This window comes from Corvus cornix, chromosome 3 (genome assembly GCF_000738735.6).
Source record: "Corvus cornix cornix isolate S_Up_H32 chromosome 3, ASM73873v5, whole genome shotgun sequence".
Lineage (NCBI taxonomy): Eukaryota > Metazoa > Chordata > Aves > Passeriformes > Corvidae > Corvus > Corvus cornix.
Window position 1 is genome coordinate 30236714 of NC_047056.1, and position 21507 is coordinate 30258220.

At 36.3% G+C, this 21507-nt stretch overlaps 1 protein-coding gene across 1 annotated transcript in view; it reads right to left on the reverse strand.

The window, feature by feature from the left end:
- The window catches only part of DNAH8 (dynein axonemal heavy chain 8), a 121799-nt gene extending 102531 nt beyond the window's left edge, over positions 1–19268 (reverse strand). The window contains exons 1-15 of the mRNA XM_019281159.3: positions 19147–19268; positions 17512–17711; positions 16765–16899; positions 13666–13750; positions 12685–12833; positions 11157–11346; positions 10635–10798; positions 9470–9646; positions 9014–9127; positions 6518–6625; positions 4685–4786; positions 3247–3393; positions 2119–2316; positions 1518–1594; positions 946–1045 (exon numbers count right to left, since the gene is read on the reverse strand). Of these exons, the coding sequence (XP_019136704.3) occupies positions 946–1045; positions 1518–1594; positions 2119–2316; positions 3247–3393; positions 4685–4786; positions 6518–6625; positions 9014–9127; positions 9470–9646; positions 10635–10798; positions 11157–11346; positions 12685–12833; positions 13666–13750; positions 16765–16899; positions 17512–17703 (1938 nt within the window). The 5' untranslated portion in view covers positions 17704–17711; positions 19147–19268. The remainder of the gene's footprint in view (positions 1–945; positions 1046–1517; positions 1595–2118; positions 2317–3246; positions 3394–4684; positions 4787–6517; positions 6626–9013; positions 9128–9469; positions 9647–10634; positions 10799–11156; positions 11347–12684; positions 12834–13665; positions 13751–16764; positions 16900–17511; positions 17712–19146) is intronic.
- Positions 19269–21507: the final 2239 nt, after the last annotated feature.

The window sequence follows — 21507 nt, forward strand, 5'->3', positions numbered from 1 at the left end:
CAAAACTCTTCACTAACCAGCATGTCTTCTTAACCCTACACTGTCTCCTGCACAGCCCCAACCAAAGAAATCCAAGCAGCTTTGCTAGGCTACAGTTGTAAGTCATTGTTTGGAGGAATAATTTTGTAATAAGTACAGTTTTTAGATATTGATTCGTTGTGTAAACTTGTATCGCTGATCTTACAAAATGTAAGCATCTCAAAAAACCTTTTTCATCAGTCTGGTTTTCCAGACTCCCTTAATACTCATTGAAGAAAAAATGGTCATTTGGAGGGAATTATTAAATCTTCAGGACATGATATAAAATTGATCAGATTAACTCACTCTAGAGTAATTCTTTCTTTCTTGAGCAGAAAGGGAGTTTGGACATCTAGTTCTGATGCAGATGTTTATTTTATGGACAAAGCAAAAGTTGACAGTCAAGTGGTAAGAGCAGTCCCCAGAAGCTGACTGTCATTTATACTTCAGTCATGGTGCACTACAAAAATCACAAAAAATGACTGTATTATGAACATAAATGCAATTTACCTATATTTAACTATATTATGTATTTTATACTGCCACAGCATTTGATAATAGCTACCTATAACACAAATTAACTGTAGAAACCTCATATAACAACAAAATCCAGAAGGTACGTGCAACCAATGTACACAGCCAGTAAAGAACATGCTTCTTTAAATTTAACTGATGAAGAAATAACAGAAAATATTTTGGTTTAAAAACTAAAATTGTGATGACGAACTATGCTCCAAGAGTAATTGTGCATATTGTATTGCCCACACACTAAGGCCCGTTTTCTGTAACAGGAAAATAGAAGTATGATAAACTGAGCATTGGGAGTAAATTATTGAAATAGGCAGAATAAATAAAAATTATTCATATTAAAATGCTTGCTCCTATTTTAACATGAGGTTTACAACTTACTGAACGGAAAAAAAATACCTTTTTAGTAGCTTCAAGATCTGCTACATAGTGTTGAAGAATACAACCAACTGTACGTGCTATTTCTTCTTGGAGGCATGGCATATTCAGATTTTGAAACCTGTATTAAAAATTAGTACCCAAAATGACATTTCTAAAATAATAATTTTTAAAATTTATTTTGGGGTATATGAACATTACATAAAGCAAAAATCTAGGAAATGCATTTGAACGTAGAAAACTTTTTTGCTTTGAGGAAGTTTAAGCAAGTTGAAAATTTCTACCCTGGTGGATATTTAGGTGTTGTTGCTTAGTATTTTTTAGACTTTTCCTTTAATATTCTATATATATATAGTGAACATATATATTCACTCTTGTGTATAAAAATAATCTAATGAAATTAAGAAACAAAATATATTGATTCCCATAAGAAAGCTAAAATATGTATTTTATCATGATTATGTGGTTCAGAATATCAGTAATGAAAAATTCTTAATTAGGTCCTTTGTTCTAAAACTTGCTATGTTGTTTAAATTCTGCTAATCCATAATTTCAAGTTACTTTAAAATACTTTAAAACATAGTTGCCAATACCTTTGAAGTAACTGAAGTGAATTCTGTGAAGACACAATTTTCCGAAAACAGTTACGCATAAAAGTCTGTAGCTGTGTCTAAAGAATACATAATTCAGTACGGTTTTTCTGGTCAGAGAATAGTATTTTGATGATATTTTCTTAACATAGTAGCATTTGCAATTGTTACTACTTAGAAAAATAAAAATAGCAGCCTTCATCAGTCTATGCTTAATATAATTAATAAATAGCTAGTTTCAGTCAAATAATTTCTATACTGTCATACAATTCTATGAAATAAACAAATTAGTTGCAGCTTTGTTCTGTCCAAAATCTAACTACTTTCTTCAGGCTAATAAATGACTTCCACATAAAACATTCTCTCAGGTCTCATAATTTTTGTCATTTTGGCTGCAGAGTGACAATCATCTGTGAGGACTGTTTGATGTACTTTACACCTTCTTTTGAAAGAAGAAGGAATGGAAAAAGCCTCCTCCAGACAAACACAAACTCCATGCTCTTTGGAAGAACAATGTAGCCTATTCACAATCCAAAGTCTCACTGACATTCAGTTCCATAGATATGTCCCCAAGTAAGTTATAATAAGTTATAGTATTACTTACCTCTAAACGTTCAACTTCTGACAAGAATTTCACAAAATCCACATCAAATTCTGTTACTTGTGGATCAAGGGTGTCATATGGTTTCTTTTGAAAAATGTGGTAGACATTTTTGAATTTTACTGCCATAAGATCTATACCTTCGATTGCACACAGAGTCAGTGCATTAAAATTCTGTTCTATGGCTATCATCTCCATTATCTGAAATAAAGATATTATATTCATGCTCAAAATGAATTATTTGTTATTTCTTCTATAAACTAAAACCTGAGTTAAAAAAAATAAACAGCAGCCACTCCTCTAGCTACTGCATTCACAAATGTGTTGCGTCTGAGTCAAGTATCTTCAATAAGCATGGTTAATTCAGTTTTCAACATCAGTTCTCACAACAATCCAACACAAAGTAAAGTAAGCTTTGGTTTTCTGAATGATAAAGAGGGTTTTTTTATGTTTTACTGCTAGAGCCAATAGAATATTACGGAAAATGAGTTAAAACATGGCACATACATACTGATGACAAAAAGATATCTCAAAGAATAAAAAAAACCAACCCTACAGATTAGTATGTATAATGAGTGTTGAAGAAATACATCAAAGACTGACAGAATTCCTACCTTGTGATGATTATCATCTTATCCCTTGTCTGACCTTATTCTGCACCAAGAATGACCTACTATCTTTTCCACGCAAAACCTAAGAATATCGGTTTAAAATCCCTTCACTGCATTACCAAGCCTAACATTAAGACCACACCAAGCAGCAGAATCATCTGAAGAACTGTGTTTGGCAGTAAACATGAGTTTTCAGTCTCATTCAAAAAAAGAAAAAGTGTGTTATTTTTCACATAATTTTAAACCTCCTAAAATAATGATCTGAGTCTAGATCAATCAGGTTATTTCTCTCCACACTAAGAGAGATAAATTGACAAGTTGAGAAGGCAACTGTGACGTAATAGCATAAAGCATTGGGATGACTTTCTCTGCGGAAGTGCCTAATTTCTCTCAACAGAGAGTTACAAACTCCTTTACAGGATGATTAAGAGCATGTATGTTGGCAAGCATCCACTTTGTAAACTGTTCTTTGGAGAGACGCGTCTTCTTTACCAATAGTAACAGAACACAATATACTCACTTTTTCTAATCTCCTACAAAAAGCTTCAGATTTTCCAAAAATGTACATTTCTGATACTTCAAATGCCTTTTCTCCTAGATTTTCCAAAATATCTTGCTTAGCTTCATGAAAGCATTTCTGATATTCTTTCAACAGACATATGCATTCCTAAAAAGTGAAGGAGTAAATACTGTACTCATTATGCTGTGCTTACAAGTGAGGGCTCAAACCTATTGACAATCCAAAGTCATTACTTATCACTTAATCTGGTTTTAGTCAACAGGCAATAACAACTTAAATACAGTGGTTTTCTTTCAGTATCTGTAGAAAATATTTGCAGCATATGCACGAACATTCAATAATACAGTAGACTGAACCAGAGAGTGGTGGTGAATGGTGCTGCATCCAGCAGACAGCCAGACACTAGTGGTGTCCCCCAGGGATCAGTGTTGGGCCCAGTCCTGTTTAATATCTTCACTGATGATCTGGATGAGGGGATTGAGTACACCATCAATAAATTTGGAGATGTGGGTGCCAGGGTCAATCTGCTGGAGGGTAGCAGGGCTCTGCAGAGGGACCTGGACAGGCTGGATCAATGGGCTGAATCCAACAATTTGATGCTTAACAAGACCAAGTGCTGCGTCCTGCACTTTGGCCACAACAACCCCCTCCAGCACTACAGGCTGGGGACAGAGTGGCTGGACAGTGGCCAGGCAGAAAGGGACCTGGGGGTACTGATTGATGGTAGACTGAACAAGAGCCAGCAGTGTGCCCACATGGCCAAGAAGGCCAATGGCATCCTGGCCTGTATCAGCATTAGTGCGGCCAGCAGGACTAGGGCAGTGATTCTTCCCCTGTATTCTATGTCTTTTGGGGAAGATAGGAACTCAGTAACTGAGGCCTGGAAAAGGAGAAGGTGGAAATTACGTTAACATTGGCAAGCAGTATCCCCACATAATTTGCCATAGCATATTGTATACCCTTAATTTGTTCTTAATAGATCACCATCAAATGAAGAAGAGGAAGACTATCTTAGCATTGAACTTTCATGATAAGCCAAGGAAATCTTGTATGGGAAGCTACTGTAATAAAGTCAGGGTCTATTCAAATACCAGATTCCCTGTGGTAGAGGAAGATTGTACCATATCAGAGGTATCCCCTCTTCCATATTCCCTCTTCCTCAAAGAGGAAAAATGTGGACTATTAATTCTTTGGTTGCACATATGGCAAAGATGCCAATTCCAAGGTCAGTGACAGACCACGCTGATAAAGATGAGGCCATTGTAATTTCAACAATGCCCATGGGCTAAGAATTCTTTGGAAAACATCCAAAGCATCATGAAACAAAAAGAGCCAAGAGGTGTGAAGCACTTGATACATATTGGTATGGGCTTCTTTATGACATCAGCAGGTAATCAGTAGGTTTGACATGTAAATAATAAAACACCAAAATACAAACGTTGATTTTTCCAATGACTGTTGGTGTCTCCTGATCCCAGACTCCATTCAAGCCAGCATCTGTAATATATGCTTTACATGTTGTGACCATTTGATTTGTAACCTAGGGCAGATGAATGAAAAAAAGTAGGTCTCAGGCTTAACAGGAAATTTGCCTGTTTCACAAAATCTAACAAAATTCTCACATGCATGTATTAATACTATCAGATTGGAATAAATTTCACCTGTGGAAATAATAATGGCTAAATAATATATGCAATATGTACAACAAACACCCTATAAAAACCCTGAGAACACTCCCAGATGTATATTTAAGTCCCAGGATGTATTTGTAAGTCCTAAAATTTCAGCAATACATATACATAAACAGAATGTCATCAATCAAACTTCAAGAACAAAAAGAATTTATTGAATTACAACTATTCTTCACTTACATTGTTATCTTGACACTTTGCAGTCTTATTTAAAGACTGCCCTTAAGGAATTTTGTATCCTAGTAGTATGTCTTTACCCTGGTTTTCTGTTGCTATAAAAAGGAGAAAACATTCTTCCACTTCTCAACCACAAAAATCCAAACTTAGTAATGACATAAAGAGAGAGAGAAGTATGTGCAGACATAGAAGACATATCACAGAGGACAGGTACAGGTAGATGAATTTTTTGTCTATTAAAAAATATGAACAGTTCAAAATAGTTCTCCTGACATGAGAGTACTGTAAAGCAGCTCTTAAGTATCCCTAACTGAAAAAAGACTGAAAACTGCCCCACCAAAGGCAGCCTCAAACTTTAAGAAAATGACTCATGAAGTTGGAGATAGGACCTTCAGTGTCACCTCTGATGATCCTTAATTGGAAACAAAGAGTAAAGGGAGACCTTAAATGACTGGATTAAAATACAGATTTTTCCTTGCTATTTCTTGGCATAGCTTCATGTAACCAGTTTTTTATTAGCCTTTGCAGTGAACTATTCACTCCCTTAGGCCAGTAAATAATAGACACTAGCAAGAGTTAATATACAAACGTGCAAAGACCCATTATAGGACAGGCAATGTATACCTAATATGATATATGAAAAACAGCCACAGACATGAATAGATATAGATTGGAAAAAGCACATACTTCTTAATATCCCAGTTCAAACTGAAATATAACAAAACTTTATGCTGAACCCTGGGGTGTAAGGAAACAAAAAGTGTGTGTCTGTGTAATGAGGGTGTACTGTGAATTTCCCCTGTATGCTTACTGCAGGTGTGTGGTTTACTTATGAAGGATTTTTTTGTTATAAAATCATTATACAAACCATCTTTGCATGCAGTGAATACCTGGATTCTGCAAAAGACATTGGAATAAAAACACAGTCAGTCTTAATTTCCTCTTTAAGGAGGTAAAGTTTATGATCTGAAATTCAATTAAGTTTTCGAGTATGACTTGCTTCGGAAAACAGGAACCTTTTGTCTTTCCCACTTTTTGGAGGAACAGCCTGGTCAGACTGATGGCCATCTGCCATTAGTTCTTCAAGGCTGAGAATAAAAGAGCCTTTGTGGACTCTGTGATTTAGGAAACAACTGATCAGATTAATTTAGATCAGAGGATTAATCAAGAATATAAAAAGTTAACACCAATAAACCAAGAATAAACAAAGTTCCGTTCAGAAGAGAAGTCTGTAATCCAAGTTTAGTCCTCTTGTGATCAACAGAGTTGTCTTCCTTTCCCATGCAGAACTCCACTATTTACTATCATTTTTAAACAAATGTTCTACTGATTTAAACTAAATTAAATTTGCTTCTGAAAAATCATACAATTTTTAAAATTATTATTTTGCTCAATATACTTACCTTTATAAGCAATGATGTAATTCTCTCAGAAGTATTGTAATATTTTGAAACACGGTGAATCATTTGTACAGCCTTTATCAAGTTTGGTATTCCCTGTGTCATTGATACCTCAAAGCAGAGTTCCAAGAAAAAATTTACTTCCTATTCTTAGCAATTATATTTCTATTCTATTGACAACTTCTAAATTATATCTTTCCCTAAGTCACATGAATCAATCTTTAAAATGCCATGTCATCTTACCAAAAGTTTTCTTATGAAAAAAGACTAACCATGCTCAATAATATTTCAAACCTCAACTAACAAGAACATTTAAAACATTTGATCATTGGCTAAGAAATCAGATTAAAGATGTTACAAGACAAGAATAATTGTAATGTGCTATTTTGATGAACAAAATGGAACACTGATTCAAAACGTACAGGTTGCATTTTTTGGTGCAATAGGAAGTATTTTTCTGACAGCAATTGTCTGTGATGTTGTTTTCCTTCAGGTAAGGCTGCTAAATGTACTTTCATTGTGGTAACAACCTTTACATAAAATGTTTCATTCAGACACTTCATAAAACTCGTGAAATAATTGCCACAACGTTAGTTTCATTAACGAATGCCTAATTCCTTCAACTATTATATGAAACATCTAAATCTTTCACGTATTTTGTGAAATCAGTGTCCATGTTGTTAAAATCATACTGCAGCATTACAAGTACTCGGTAGCTCAAACACGTCTAAAGTATTGGTGGGGGGGAGGTAAAACATTATAATTCATTAACATTATCGGGGACTTGTCAAAGTTGCAATTCAGAACATAAAGAAAGTAATTTTGGCTGTCACCCCTCAATGGAACCAAGCTCCTGTAATCAAATTTGAGTTGCAGACTCAAACTGTGAATAAACATAGCAGGCATTTGCATTTAGCAAGAGTGTGAAAGAAATGCTATATGACATAGAAATAACCATCTGTGTCCATGTTGTTCATCACCAACACCAGTCCTGAAATGGAATCAGGAGACTGAGTCTATAGGTTTTGTTTTTCAATCCTTGACAAAAAATAAAACCATGAATACTAGACTGTGTAGAAATTTCTGTGACTCAAAGCCTCAAGTTAAATGCTCAGTCTGAATTTTCATGTATTAACCTACTTCAGCTACAAATGTCACTGTGTGATACTGCATACACCAAATGCTATTTTACGCACACACCACATATCATCATAAATCCACATGTACTCCCTTCCTTATTCACTAATATGTAAAACAGTTGTCCATACCAGATACTAAATTCAACTCTACACAGAATGAAGGTCTGTTTAAAACAGGATATATTTAGTTTAGAAATCACTGTTCTTAAGCTGAACATCATAGAAAAATCCTATCTAAACTTAACTTGATCTCAGGAACATTATTAAACAGAAATTCATATGTATCCAAATTGTTCCAGACTAAACAACTCTAATTAACTATCCTGTATTAGTAAAATTATGAACTCTTCAATGGGTTTGCACACAGTAATGTCTGTCTTTGTTTATGATACAAAGAATTTTATCTTCATAACACCTATGAAGTAGCTCATCATTGTGGCCTGGTACCTGGCACCCTCTAGTGATACCTTGAAGAGCTGAAGATAAACAGCTTAGTAACACTGCTTATCATACTTGTCTCTTACACTACTCCATGCAATATGAGCTCTGTGTCATATATTATCTGAGTCCTTTTGCTTCTCCTCAGTTAAAATTTGGTAGTAGGATCCTAAGCTGCCAGAGATTCAAAAGAAATGCAGCACTTTCTGACAGAGGGCAGGAGGCATATAGGACCAAAACATGAAGGACTCAAAAACAAAGGACAATGACCATTTTTTTTCTAGGGTACTTACTCCTTTCATCCTATTTTGCAACAATCATTAGGAAAATACACCTGTTATAATAATTCATAGTTATTATACCAAATAACTAATACCTTAAACTAGAACTGAATAGTGTACCTGGGCAACCAGTTATCTAAACTCTGACTAGCTGACTAGAAGCAGATAATACTAAATTCTGTATTAAAACATTTTTCTTACCCATTCAGGACCTTATTAGGTTTCATTATTTTCTATGTAACTGAAATGTTGGTATTTTTGTTACAGTTATGTGATCATTGACACACATGGAATTTTCAAGGCAAGACCTATTTGGAGATTTTTTTATCACAAAATATGTACCTGCTTTAATTGCTTTTAAAGAAATACCAGCAGTAGGACTGACTTATTAGGCAACCATATGTATTTATGCTTATTTACTAAATACATATTTCAAAATACTTTATTTTATGAAATATATAATAAATGAATGCTTCAACATTTAGCTTGACAAGCTTTTAGAAAAAAATCAGAAAAGCTAGAAATGTAAATTAGAAAAAATTACTTTTAAGTAAATATAAGGAAAGGAAGATTTATTTTGCTCTGGAATTTCTTTGTAAATACCTAAACTACGCATAAAGAATGATGAAAAGAATACTTACAATATCAGCGGTATAAAGTGGCTGACAAACTTTTTCAAGTGTGCCTAGGTATTTCACATTATCCTTTGATTCATTTGCTGCATCTGTGATTTTGCTATCTAATTCTTGCCATGACTAGTGGGAAAAGAGTACTGTGAAAACCTTCATACATAATAAACTATTTCTTTAACTTGCACTCATTTGTCAGAAGTAAACTTTGGTAAATGAATTTTTAAGAGGCATTGTCAAAGCAGGCAATAAAAGTTAATTTATTGTATTTATTATACATATATTTTATGTTCAGTTTTGACTGTATCCCTGAAATGTCTAGTTCTTTGTCTGAATACATTCAGCACACAAGCACCATACCTAAATTTTCCTCTTTTAATTCTCCTTGGCAAATCTTTTTTAGATGAAATAGAAAAAAAAAAAAACAAAAGCATAACATTTATAATAAAAACAGCACAAAAAAATTACCTTTAGTATTTTAGAGTGTGCAACTTTCAGAACATTAATAACAGCTTTACAGTCTTGTCCTTTGATCTGTTCAATAATAAAGTTCAATTTAGCGGACGTGTATTTCCAGTTCTCCAGTTCAGTCAGTGGACCTGAATCCTTAGCTTCTCTCCTTATCTGCTTGCTCTCAATCAGAACCTGCAACCCATTTGAAAAAAAATATAAATGAATCAAATGTCTGCTACAGCGAATAGACAAGTCATTATAGAGAAGAAATGCTCTTGGGGAAAATCACTTAGAAAGGAACAAGCTTGCAGTTACGGACACATGAAAATGGCTCCCATTTGGAAAAGCATTCTAAGTCTGAATTGCACTTAGTCATATTCTTAACTGAAATTAAGGCAATCAAAACATATGTTCAGCTGCTGTCATACCCTGGGTGAATATCACTATACACAGATATGTCTTTCTTTAATCAGAACACAGGGATTGAAATGCACCAAATGTAACTTCACTTGTCCAGAACTTCGAGAACTAGTTTAATAAAAATGTTAGATATCAGTCATAAATGTATCCATCTGTATGTTGATATATATCCAGTCAGCTCTTTTTACATGTCTTTTACATTTTTATTCTTGTAAGCTAAACACACTAAGTATAGTATGCCTTGTAAGAAGAGTATCCCTGCCTCCACAGATTCTGTATTTCGACAAAGGAGTCTCTCTTTTTCATGGAAGTCTCAGATGCTAATTTCTTGGATAACTGAGACCTTACCATGCAAGACTTACACAGGATAAAAAATGCCCTGCTGGGCCTGACCAAAAATCTTTCTAAGAGCAGTATTTCCCACAAGGAGTGGCAGCAGAAACTTAACAGGTAATGTACAATTAGGTATGCTCTATATACATACGTGGTCCTCACCAGTGTTATTAGTCCTGCAACCCTCTGTTCTCTTCTTGCTATTTGTGTATTAATTGTTCAAAACTCTTATTCTTGCTAGACCGTAAATTCCGAGGCATAAGGACTATCTACGTAACTTCACTTGTGCATAGAAGGAGAGCACTTGTCGTTAACTTGGGTGGAGATGCAGCTGAAGCCTTTGGCTAACTTCAGGCAAGTCTCACATATAATTTATAAATATTTATCCATATTCATGCTGAACTGATGTGTTAAAACAACAACTTACGTGTTCAATTTGTCTATACCATATCATAAGTACTTCCTCTAGCTGGTGAACTGTGTCATAATTGTCAGCAGCTGCAGCTATTTTATCAAAGGTCTGGAGTTCAGAAAAATTAATGTCATCTATTTTTTTCAACTCAACCATTCCTTCAATGCTTGCTGCAGCACCTGAGAAAAGCACAATTACAATACAGAACCAATTAAGACTTTAAAATAAATTTCCACCAGTCAAAGGAGTTTAAATTTGAAAATATACATCTGCAGTCAGTGTTGTTTCAATATAATAGCACTTTACTGCACTCACATAAAGCAGAAAATTCTGGTTTAAGTGGAGTGATACTCCTTAAAACTAATGTATCACTATTTTCTTAACAAAAGAATCTACCCATGTATATACTATGCAAGTAATTCATAATTTTATTTTTCCTTGAAGAATGTGAAGAGTTCCTTATCTATGCACTACTGCCTTTAAACGGAAATCCTTAAGTAGATTTCCTCTAGTTTGTTTCCTAAATGCAATGCTTACCTCCTAAAAATGAAATGTATCTGTTAATTGTTTCCACAAAATTCTGCTTGTCTTTTGTATCCTCTTTGGACTGACCTAAAGTACCCCAATTACTTGTTGCTAGGATAGCAGGGAGAAAAACCTTTTCTATTACATCCTTAACACCAGGTAGGAGTCCATTAGTAGCATCCAAAATACCAAAGGAAATTTCCTGCAGAGTAAAAAAATGATTGTTATCAAAGCAGTAACTTACACTAGAAACAGTATTGTAAGTTCAGTGTATTTTTATAAAACCACTCCAATATGCCAAAAAAAACTTTAAGGAGAGAAAATCATTGCAGAGGACACCTCCAGTGTGCCTATAAGATAGTGCTTTCAATAAAAAAGGAAAGTTAATAATTATTTAATAGAGGTTTTAAAAGCTGTCAGGTTATGCTTTTGTTACTTCAGTTATTTCCCTATCTCACACAGTTCGGAGATTTTTAAACAGTAGAAAAATGTTCTCACCCACAATTCGGTACTAATGCATGAAATGCAAGTAACAAAAAAATCTCTGAATGTCCGTATCTGAAATTATACTAGAAGCAATTATCTGACTGAACAGATATTACTTTGAAACAGGTTAAGCGTTTTCCTACTCTCCAAAATAATACAAGGTCTGACTATTTATAATATTCCAGTCTTTTAAATGTCCTTCAAATAAGCAAGTATTAACATACATCACATAGCAAGCTTCCTAGAACATAAATTTCCTTTCCTTATCCCTTCAGCATTTGGAATTAATTTGGGAGGAATCTGACGCAAAAGTAATATTTATGACCAATATTAAGGCTCTTGATAAAGACAGATCTTGTATCCTACTTCTAATAGTGTTTTTTCTCTTTCACCTTAGCTCTCAAAAGGAATGGAATATTTTAATATGAAATATAAAGCATGTAAACTAATAATGGATTTTCTGTCTGAAGAATTTGAAGTAATACTAATTATAAGACACATATGTAAAACTACTTGTTACCAATCTACAGTCCCTTAAGCACTGCCCAAATACAAAGACGTGTAGCTATGAACAATCATGAAGCTCACGCTTATATAAGAATTTTGTCTTGTAAAGCAAAAAATCTTATGCCACATAATTTACACAGGACAAATGTGTATTTTGTATTTTATTTATCAAAGACACATAAACCAGAAAGGTACAGGTAAACTCCTGGACCTTTCCTGTACCTTTATTTGGAATAAAGTCTTCTCGGTGCTCCTTGTAGTTTAGGGATTTTGATCACAACTAAAACATATTTAGCGGTTTTAACCTCTTCAAAAACATCAAGAAGAATGAGAAATTAATCTAAATGCTGATTTCTTTAACAATAATCCTGTAAAACACTAAATTCACAAGTATTTGCTGAAGCAATACAGCTATTCATTCTTTACCCAAAATGGAGAGCAAAGCAGTTACCAGTAACTTTAGCTACATGACAACAGTGAAAAAAATAATGAAACAGGAAATAGCTGCTTTTAAAGCTTTCAGTTTTTAAAATATATGACAGAGTACCTCATGTATAGTTTTTTCATTTATGGAGGTGTCATTCTTATAGCGAACAAAATATAAGCATAGTCCTGTGATTTTGTCTGGTGTCTTCTCCACATAAAATTGTGAAATTCTTCTTCCTTTTACAACACCTGGAATTATTCGACCACACTCTGAAAAGGAATTTCATAGGTATGACTCTTTTTAAAAGTGAGGGTATCATAAAATGCTTAAAATCAATATAAGGAAACAAAATTGAACCTATAAATCATTTATTTTCTTCTTTTGTAAGAGAACAAACACCAGCATAATTTGTAACTAATTAATCACACTACTAGGAAACTACACCAGATGTATAACATGTATCTTACAAACCTATTTTGCCCCATTGTAATGCACTGAAAAGGGAATTTGCTCAGGCCCATCATTCTGGAACAATTTGCTGGTGACTAATATACTTTATTTTCATTTATCCTACCAAAAAGGATGTCAGGTCTAAGTGAGAAAATACAGACTATGAGATGGCCTTGGGTTCTCACTGAATATATTCCTTTGGAATTTGATAGCTCAATATAAATAAGTAATGGAACAATATGTGCAGTGATTAGAGAATCATTAGGGATTTCAGACATTAAATTCTAATTCTCTACCACGCGTGTGAAAACTGAAAAATTTCAAATATTTATAATAAATGCAAATTCAGAGACAGGTTTTATGAAAGTGCTTTCTAATGAACTGTGGGCAAAACTCCCGTATGAAAAAGTCAAAACCAATTCAGTATTTCAGGAAAACTTCTCATAGCATTTCTTCCAGGAATGGCTAAAATTTTTTCCTAAACAATTTGACTTGAAGCAAGCACTTAAAATATGAATTTTCAGTCCTCAGAGCAAAAGGTTGCAAAATTCTGAACAAGCAAAAGCAGATTTTATTCTGAGGAACCTCAAACAAAATGAACAACAGAACCCACTATTACATCTGGCTGTATAAATATTGCTAAACATTTACCTACTCCACGTGCATCTCCTTCTTGATAGAAAATTTTCAATGATTTTCTCCCTCCCTTGGTAAAAAAGGAATCAAAGGCATCGAACTGTTCAATAGAAAAGCGAATACTTGTTATTCAAAATATTTTTATGTGCCTTTAAGACATGCAAAACTAATTTGACCATGCTCCTGTTTAGTTTGGTTGGCATGCAATGTTTATCTTCAAATATTGTGAGAAGATAAAACCACATAATAGATACTTCAAATATTGCCTTAAGCACTGAGCCTGCACACACTGGTGGCCCAGCTCCTGGCAACTGTGCATTAAACATTTATGGCTCTTGTCCAGTAACACAGAGACATTGGAGGATAGTCTGTCACTCACAGAGATCTCCAAGTATCACCTTGAAGTACCTGGTCATAAGAGACTTGGAAACACACACACAACACTTCTGCATGACTTGACATACCCTGCTATTGCTACTGTACCCCTTAATGTAGAATATTAATTCATATAAGAAGAATAACATGATGTGTGAGCATTTTATTCTCAAGACATGAATAGGCCACATTGGCTCTGAAACTTCTTCATGATAACAAAGGTTTTGCTGACCTCTGGAAGGACAGTGAGATCATCTCTGAGGGAGACCATGCCACCCCACAAGTAGCTGGCTGTACCTGTCAATAAACTGGCCACCCTAAACTCCCACAGGTCTCTAGATGTCCATTTTGATTTAGTCTTGTTATACAAGGTGCTGAGGATAGTGAGAATGCAAAGCTTTGAAACAAATACTGTTTGTATATGGACTGTCATTCTGAAGAACTTGCCTGAAATAACAGCAAGGGTTTCCAAAGTCTGAATTTTCAAACAGCCCTAGAAAATTTGTGTGTCCTGGTAAAATCGGGCTGTGTGATTTAACCAGAAGTGAGCAAAGTTCTGAAAAGCACTAAAAAAAGGCAAGAAGTTACTGAATGATCTGGTCAAAATCCAGCTTCTTTTACAGTCTCTGTAGTTATCTGCAAGGATGACTAACTCAACAATATGTGACTGGGCATTCAAAGTGTCCAACTGAACAGCTTAACCACAGTAGTGAGTCCTCCTGTTTTCTCCCCATCAAAAAGAAAGGTCAGAAGTTTAGCAAGCAAGTACGTGTGGAGATGCATCACCTGTTCAGGGACAAAAGATACACTTCTAGGGGTGGCATATTTCTTATGAGCATGGTTTTTTTGCCCAAAATAAACAAATATTAAAGCTGAATCAGAACAGCAATAGGAAAATGAGTAACACACAGGGGGACAGAATTTAAAGCTACTCTTGTGAGAAGACAACACCGCATGAAAACAAAATTTTAAAAAAGCAAACCTGGTCCAGAAGCACATTTCACTTTGGTTAACAGGCACTAGTGAATAACAAGGTTAAAACAGAGAAAAATACATTAAAAAAACCCACCCCCAAAATAATGAAAGAAAAAATTGTTGAAGTGCTGAAAGTGCAGTGACAAAAACCAGGAAAAAATTCACTACTACAAAAAGCACTCCAGCTTGTGAGGAAGAGGACAAACAGTAACTTTTGGGCTTGTATGATTCTACACAGGAGGTAAGATGTGGGCTGTCCCCATAGCTATTGATTCTGCAAAGAGCTTCTGTTTCAAGTCCGTGTGGTACTCACGCACCCACTGAGTGAATACATATGCAGGCTAACACTTTGAAGGGCAAAACCCAACTCATAGGTGTCAGAGACATGTATATGGGAATTTATTAAATGACAATTTGTTGAGGGACGATGTTGACACAGCCCCAACAGCTTGAACTGTTTATAAATAAATTAAAACTGGGAGCAGGAAAATGTCCAACCACAAAAACGTTACAGATGTTCCTGGTGACAACCAAAAAAACCCCAAAACAACCCAACCAAACCCAAACAAAAATAAGCAAAGAAACCAAAATCAAATACAAAAAAACCCCTCAAGAACCCAAAAATTCCCAATTTCTCAAGTGTCTGGATTAGTCAAACTTGGTGCAGAACAGCAACTTCACATGGAATCAGAATGATTTAAAACTATGTATCATTTAGAAAACAGGAAAAAGGGACAATTCTTAACACACCTCTATGTCGCATAAGCAGAAAAAAACCCCAAACGAGGCTAAGTACATTTTATGATATAAAAATATCAAGAAACAAACAAAACCCAAACAAATTTGGATTAAGACTACATTTGGCTTGTAACTGCACAACTGAAGCTCTAAGAATTTATTTGCTTGATCAAAGGAGATATTATCTGGCTGAGTTTCAAATGCTCAGTCAAATCTCTCTAACAGACCAAAATAACATCAGATGCAACAACAGTCAAATAACAACAACGCAATCAGAGAAGTCGAGTCATATCTTTTCACAGCAGCTGTACTGACTTTTGATAATCTACTAAAAGTACAATTTAACTGTTTGCTCCTGATTGTTTAATCACTTTGAAACATCATGAAAGACAATGCTAAAGACACAAAAATAATGAAAGATTTCAGAAGTTCCACAGGTTTGGGATCTGTACACTCTACAAACCCACTTAACCCAATCTTTTAAACATCCCAACATAAAACTGAAATTGAAATGGTTTAGTGGGTCTTTCAAACATAATTATAGTATTTAAATGGTGCAGGATTAATCTTCCTTCTTATTACTAGTAACACTCTTAGTCTTCAAAATGTTCCCATGAAGTCACACATTTTTGCAGAATCTTTGGAATTTCAGTGAGAACTTGCTTAACAAACAAAAATGATCATAATTAGAACACAATAATGTCAGTCTGAGCTAGATGAAACTTGTTGGAACTGGTAGAGGTGACAAGAAACCCTTTGATCAAAATAACAGTGGTATTTATATTTCCCTTGAGGTAAGAAAGATGAAAAAGCCACAACCAAAACCCTAGGGGATATTCACAAATCTGTCAGGAAACTTAGCTGAAAGATTTAGTCAGGTATCCTTTTAGATGAATTGTGTGCCTTAGTAATCACATTTTATGGCAGGAATAGTCAAAATGATGGATAACACTTCGTATCAAAGGGGTAATTTGCTACATATTTTAACTAATAATTTAAATCAACAAGCATACAGAACAGACTCACCGAAGGGACGTCCAGCATGAGTTCTTCCACAGCTGGTAAGCCTAAGCCTACCCCAGCACTGAGAACTTCAAATATGTATTTATATGAAGCATTAACTTTTGCTCTTCGATTTTCTCTTGCTGCTTCATATTGAGCCTAAAACATTAAACAAGTCTTTCAAGATAAAAATACACAAAGTAATCACAACAATGACCTTCTAACTACTTAACGTGCAACTGATGATGAAATCTACTGTATAATATTTATGACTACATAAATGGCTTAATCTTTAAAAATACCTAAATTTTAAGAGGCTAACAGAAGAACAAATTATAAAGTATTATTATAAGATGTGAAGTCGAATCTTAGGGTATGTCAAGTAAAAACAAACATTAAGAATAGTACAGCTAGATTTTAAGGTTTTTATGTGACATTAACTGGTTTCATTGTTCACGGTCAAAATTTCCATTTATTAAATGAATACAGAAAGGTTAAAACATCCATTTAAAATAAAGTGTGGGTAAATATTTGCAGGAACTGAGTACAGCTTTGCTCCAATGTAAATTATTCAGTTATCCTGCTTCCTACCTCTGTTACTTTAAAATTTTAAAATATTACAAACATGGAAAAAAAGAGTCACTTTTTCCCAGAAATAGTTTAGTAAAAAGTCTAAACAAAAATAAAATAAATAAATAAATAAATAATTTAAACTAATGATTAATACAAACTGAATTTAATAATCTGAGGAAAGAACCAGAAGCTTATAACCTTTCTTCCTCTGAAACTTTGCACGCTTGGAGCTCCACTAGGGCGGTAAAACCTAGCCAAACTTTGACTTCCAAAAGAACGAGACTCTTGAGAAGAGGAAAGGCTTGCTATTCGTTGAGCAGAGTGACACGATCTGGCTACATCTTCTCCAGTGGTTGAACCTCTTTTAGTATTTTTTTGTATCCCCGCCATTCTAAAATCTGAAATTTGAAAAAAGAAGATTATATCTATAACAATCCAGACATTTCAAGTCTACCTTTTCCAGAAGACAGTAGCATTGCAAAACTGACTTTCCAGTGAATTAAATATAAATTTAATAGTCTCATCAAGTCGTCTTCCTGTTCTTAAAACTCCAGTCATTTATATACATTTTTATGATAGCTTACAAATGTCAAGGTGAAGATTGAGACATTTTTTAAAAACAATTTTTCATACACGTGTGTTTTGTGGCGTGAATGCCTTTCTATATAACAAATATGTTTTAAAATATAAATAATTTCAGTTCATATCTGATTACTGAGAATTAGAAAATGTTTTGAATACAAATGACTTCTTTAAATTTTAGTTGCTAAGATATATACACAAATTCAGCAACTGAGCTTATAAAAAGACTTACATACATAGAAATTGCTATTCTACTCATTGTACTATTACAATAAGGATCAAGATAACTATCAGGAATTCCTTAGTAGTTCATTTGAGGCCTATGGGCGGCCTACCACTGCTGTAACAGTGTTCCATACTCTCTTAGACACTGTTACATGATTTGGGAAATAAAAGGTCAAAGGTGAAGCTGACATGAAAAGCAACACCTAAAAACCAACACCTGGTAGTACATTACTGCTCCTTATTTCTGTCTATGTAATAGGTGACAAATCAGCTGCTGTTCTATGGCCCTAGGCATGCAATCACTTGCTGCAGAAAGTGTTCATCTCTTTCTTGAAGTAAAGATACCACCAAACAACTTTTTGGAAAGCCACAAAAAAAAAAAAAAAAAAAGTGAAATCTAAATTATATTTATTTCTTTTTCTTCATGTTTCTATGACTGGCCTGGTCATCTACAAGATTTGCAGTGGTACTTTCCTCCTTGAGTATTCCATTCAGGTGGATTAGGGTTGGATATTAATTTCCTTGCCTTTTAACTTGTTGATTTTTAGCTGATACTTTCCCCTAAAGCACAACATGAGAGAGGTAGGGTTCTCACAGCTTTCTTTAAACAACCTACAAAGACTGTATCGTATCCTGGCATCGTCCCTTGCTCTCCAAAATCAGTACTCAAGATACCTGGCGGCTCAGGTGAGATTCTCACACTTTTCAAAAAACCTGTATGAACTCCAGCTGCCCACCCCTCCCGGCTGGAACAACAAACATGCTTCTGTGTCAAAAACTCCTTTCCTTCCCTTCAGGATGCCCCAAATTTTCTCTATGGGACCTGTTCATTCAAGGAAAGCAGGCTTCCAGCATGCATCATCTTAGGAGGGTTGAGGGAGGACGAGGTGAGAGAGGGAAGAAGGAGAGGATTCCCAAGCGCTCAGCACTGGGAGTACAGCCTTTTGGCTCTCTTCAGAAAAGCAGAGGTGCCTTAGCCTGCCCTTTAGCTTTGGCAGCGAGATACAGGCGAAGAGCCTCACCGACCTGACCGGAGCGGCGTCTCCTCACAGGGCGGGGAGCGGGGCGCGGCCCCTCGGCAGCGCAGCGCCCGCCAGCTCTCCCCGGAGAGGGCGGTCCAGCGCCCGCCGTGGGCAGAATCGTCCCGGTCCGCCGGAGGGGCCCGGGGCAGGGGCCGGCACCGGGAGCCCGTAACCGCTGCGGGGCGGGCTCGGGGCGGGCTCGGGGCGGCGGCTCCAACGCCCGCCCGGGAGCCGCGGGCGCGGGCTCGGACGGCGCTGCGGGCACCTGCTCGCTCTGCCCGCTCTGCTCGCGCGTCGGGCGGCCGCGCGCACGGCCGGCCAAAATCCGACCCCCAGAATCCCAACCGTCATTCCACCGGAAAGATCGCGTGTACCTGGGAACCGCTTGCCCGCGCGGTTGGTGTGGTTAAATGAGCCTGTGGAAGTTACTTGAGTCACTCAGACGGAGCGCTGCGCTGAGAACGTGCTTTCCTCGCGATTATAAAATGTGTCGGGGTTTTTTTTTGGTTTTGGGGGTTTTTTTGTTTTGTTTTTTTTGGTGTGTTTTTTTTTTTGTTTTTGGTTGTTTTTTTTTTTGTTTTTTTTTTTTTTTTTTTTTGCTCCACAGAGTATTCATTCCTGGTTTTCATTCTCCATTTTTGAAAGAAATATTGTCAAGAAAATTAATCCACAAACAGCAGAGGTTTATGGTCAAAAAGGAGACAGAGGAGTCCTGTAACTTTTCTCGAATAAAGGGAGAGGTCATGGGCATTTCCCATGGGGTCTCTCAAATTGTTAGGAGGACGCAGCCTCCTTCTTATCCTAATTTCCCGGCCGCGTTTCCCTCTCTCTTTCCCCATTGGCTGAGGTACTTGAGAGGTACAGACTTCCCGAATTGCTTAATACAAACCCATTTCTAATGTGTAGTCCTTCCCTATTCTTCTCCTTGCATCTCTGTTCTTTTTCTCTAAATCCAGGGATTAGCAGTCTTCAGTGAGTAACAGTCTGTGTCAATTTAGTCGAATTCCTATGGAATTTATGGTTCCTCCCATTGCTTCTTTCACCTGTCAGTATCTGGCTTATCTACCATCAGGCCCACAGTTTGTTTGTAAAGACACCTCCTCAATCCTTTCAATATTATCCTTCACTCTTAGGCCTGAAATGATATTTTTGTACTAAAGGCCAGTGCATAACTCTGACAGGTGAAGAAACAACTGAGAGGGGGCCTCATCAATGTGTATAAATATCTAAAGGGGGGCTAGGGGGTGTGCCAAGATGATGTTTCCAGGCTCTTCTCTGTGGTGCCAAGCAATAGGACAAGGGATAAAAGGCAGAAATTGATGCAGAGAAGTTCCACCTGAACATGAGGAAGTTCTTACTGTGAGGGTAACTGAGCCCTGAAACAGATTGCCCAGAGAGGTTGTGGAGTGTCCTTCACTGGAAATACTCAAGAACCATCGGAACACAATCCATGTGCTCTGGGATAACACTGCTTGAGCAGGGAGATTGGAACACATCTAATGTGGTCCCTTCCAATTTGTCCAATTCTGTGATTCTGTGACAAATGCTACTTGAAATCTTTTCCCAGTGCCTGGAGGCAAAAGCAGAAATCAACCTCTGTCAACACTAAACCAAGGCTGCCATGAGTATGTTAACAAGGCAAGGCCAGGATTCCCAAACAGCCTGATACTGCCAGGACTTACAGCACCATTCCAGTGGAGCTGGGTTATCAGCTGTGTCTGCTCTGGCACGGGTGTGATACCCTTGGCCTGCCAGTGGCAACTGGAGGGACGCATCGTCAGGTCACTCACTGTAGGGGATCCTCACTGTCATTCCATGCTTCAGCTAAGTAATGCCACAGTCAGGGAACCTCCTTCCCTTTGGTGCTTATGTTGTCCTGAACACAGGCTCGTTACCTGTGCAGCATCAATTCACACACTGAGGAGAGGTATTTCTATTTTTTATTCTAGTTTGCTCAAAGTAGGGAGATAGGTGGTAACCCACAAAATGCTGGCTCCCCAATCATCAAAATTTTACGGTATTTATACATTTTGACAAACAAAGGCATCAGCATTCATTAGTTACAAATTACATAACTTTGCTATTAATTAGTACTCAACCCCGTATTTGCTAGTTGTATCTCTCGCTTCTTATGCTAATTAGTCCACAGGTGCAGTTCTTCCTTCCGTTTGAGTCTGGGGTCTGTTTGGAGTAGGTGGTCAATGAGTCAGTGGTCGTGATTGTCCATTGCTGGTATTACCTTTTTCCCAGTTACTGCTCAGTTTTGCTGACTTTGCTCCTTGTGGCTCTCATCCAGACAGCCCATTCATCTTGGGACTGTCTTCTCCTTAAAACAGAAGATTAACCAAGCATACAACGTTCATAA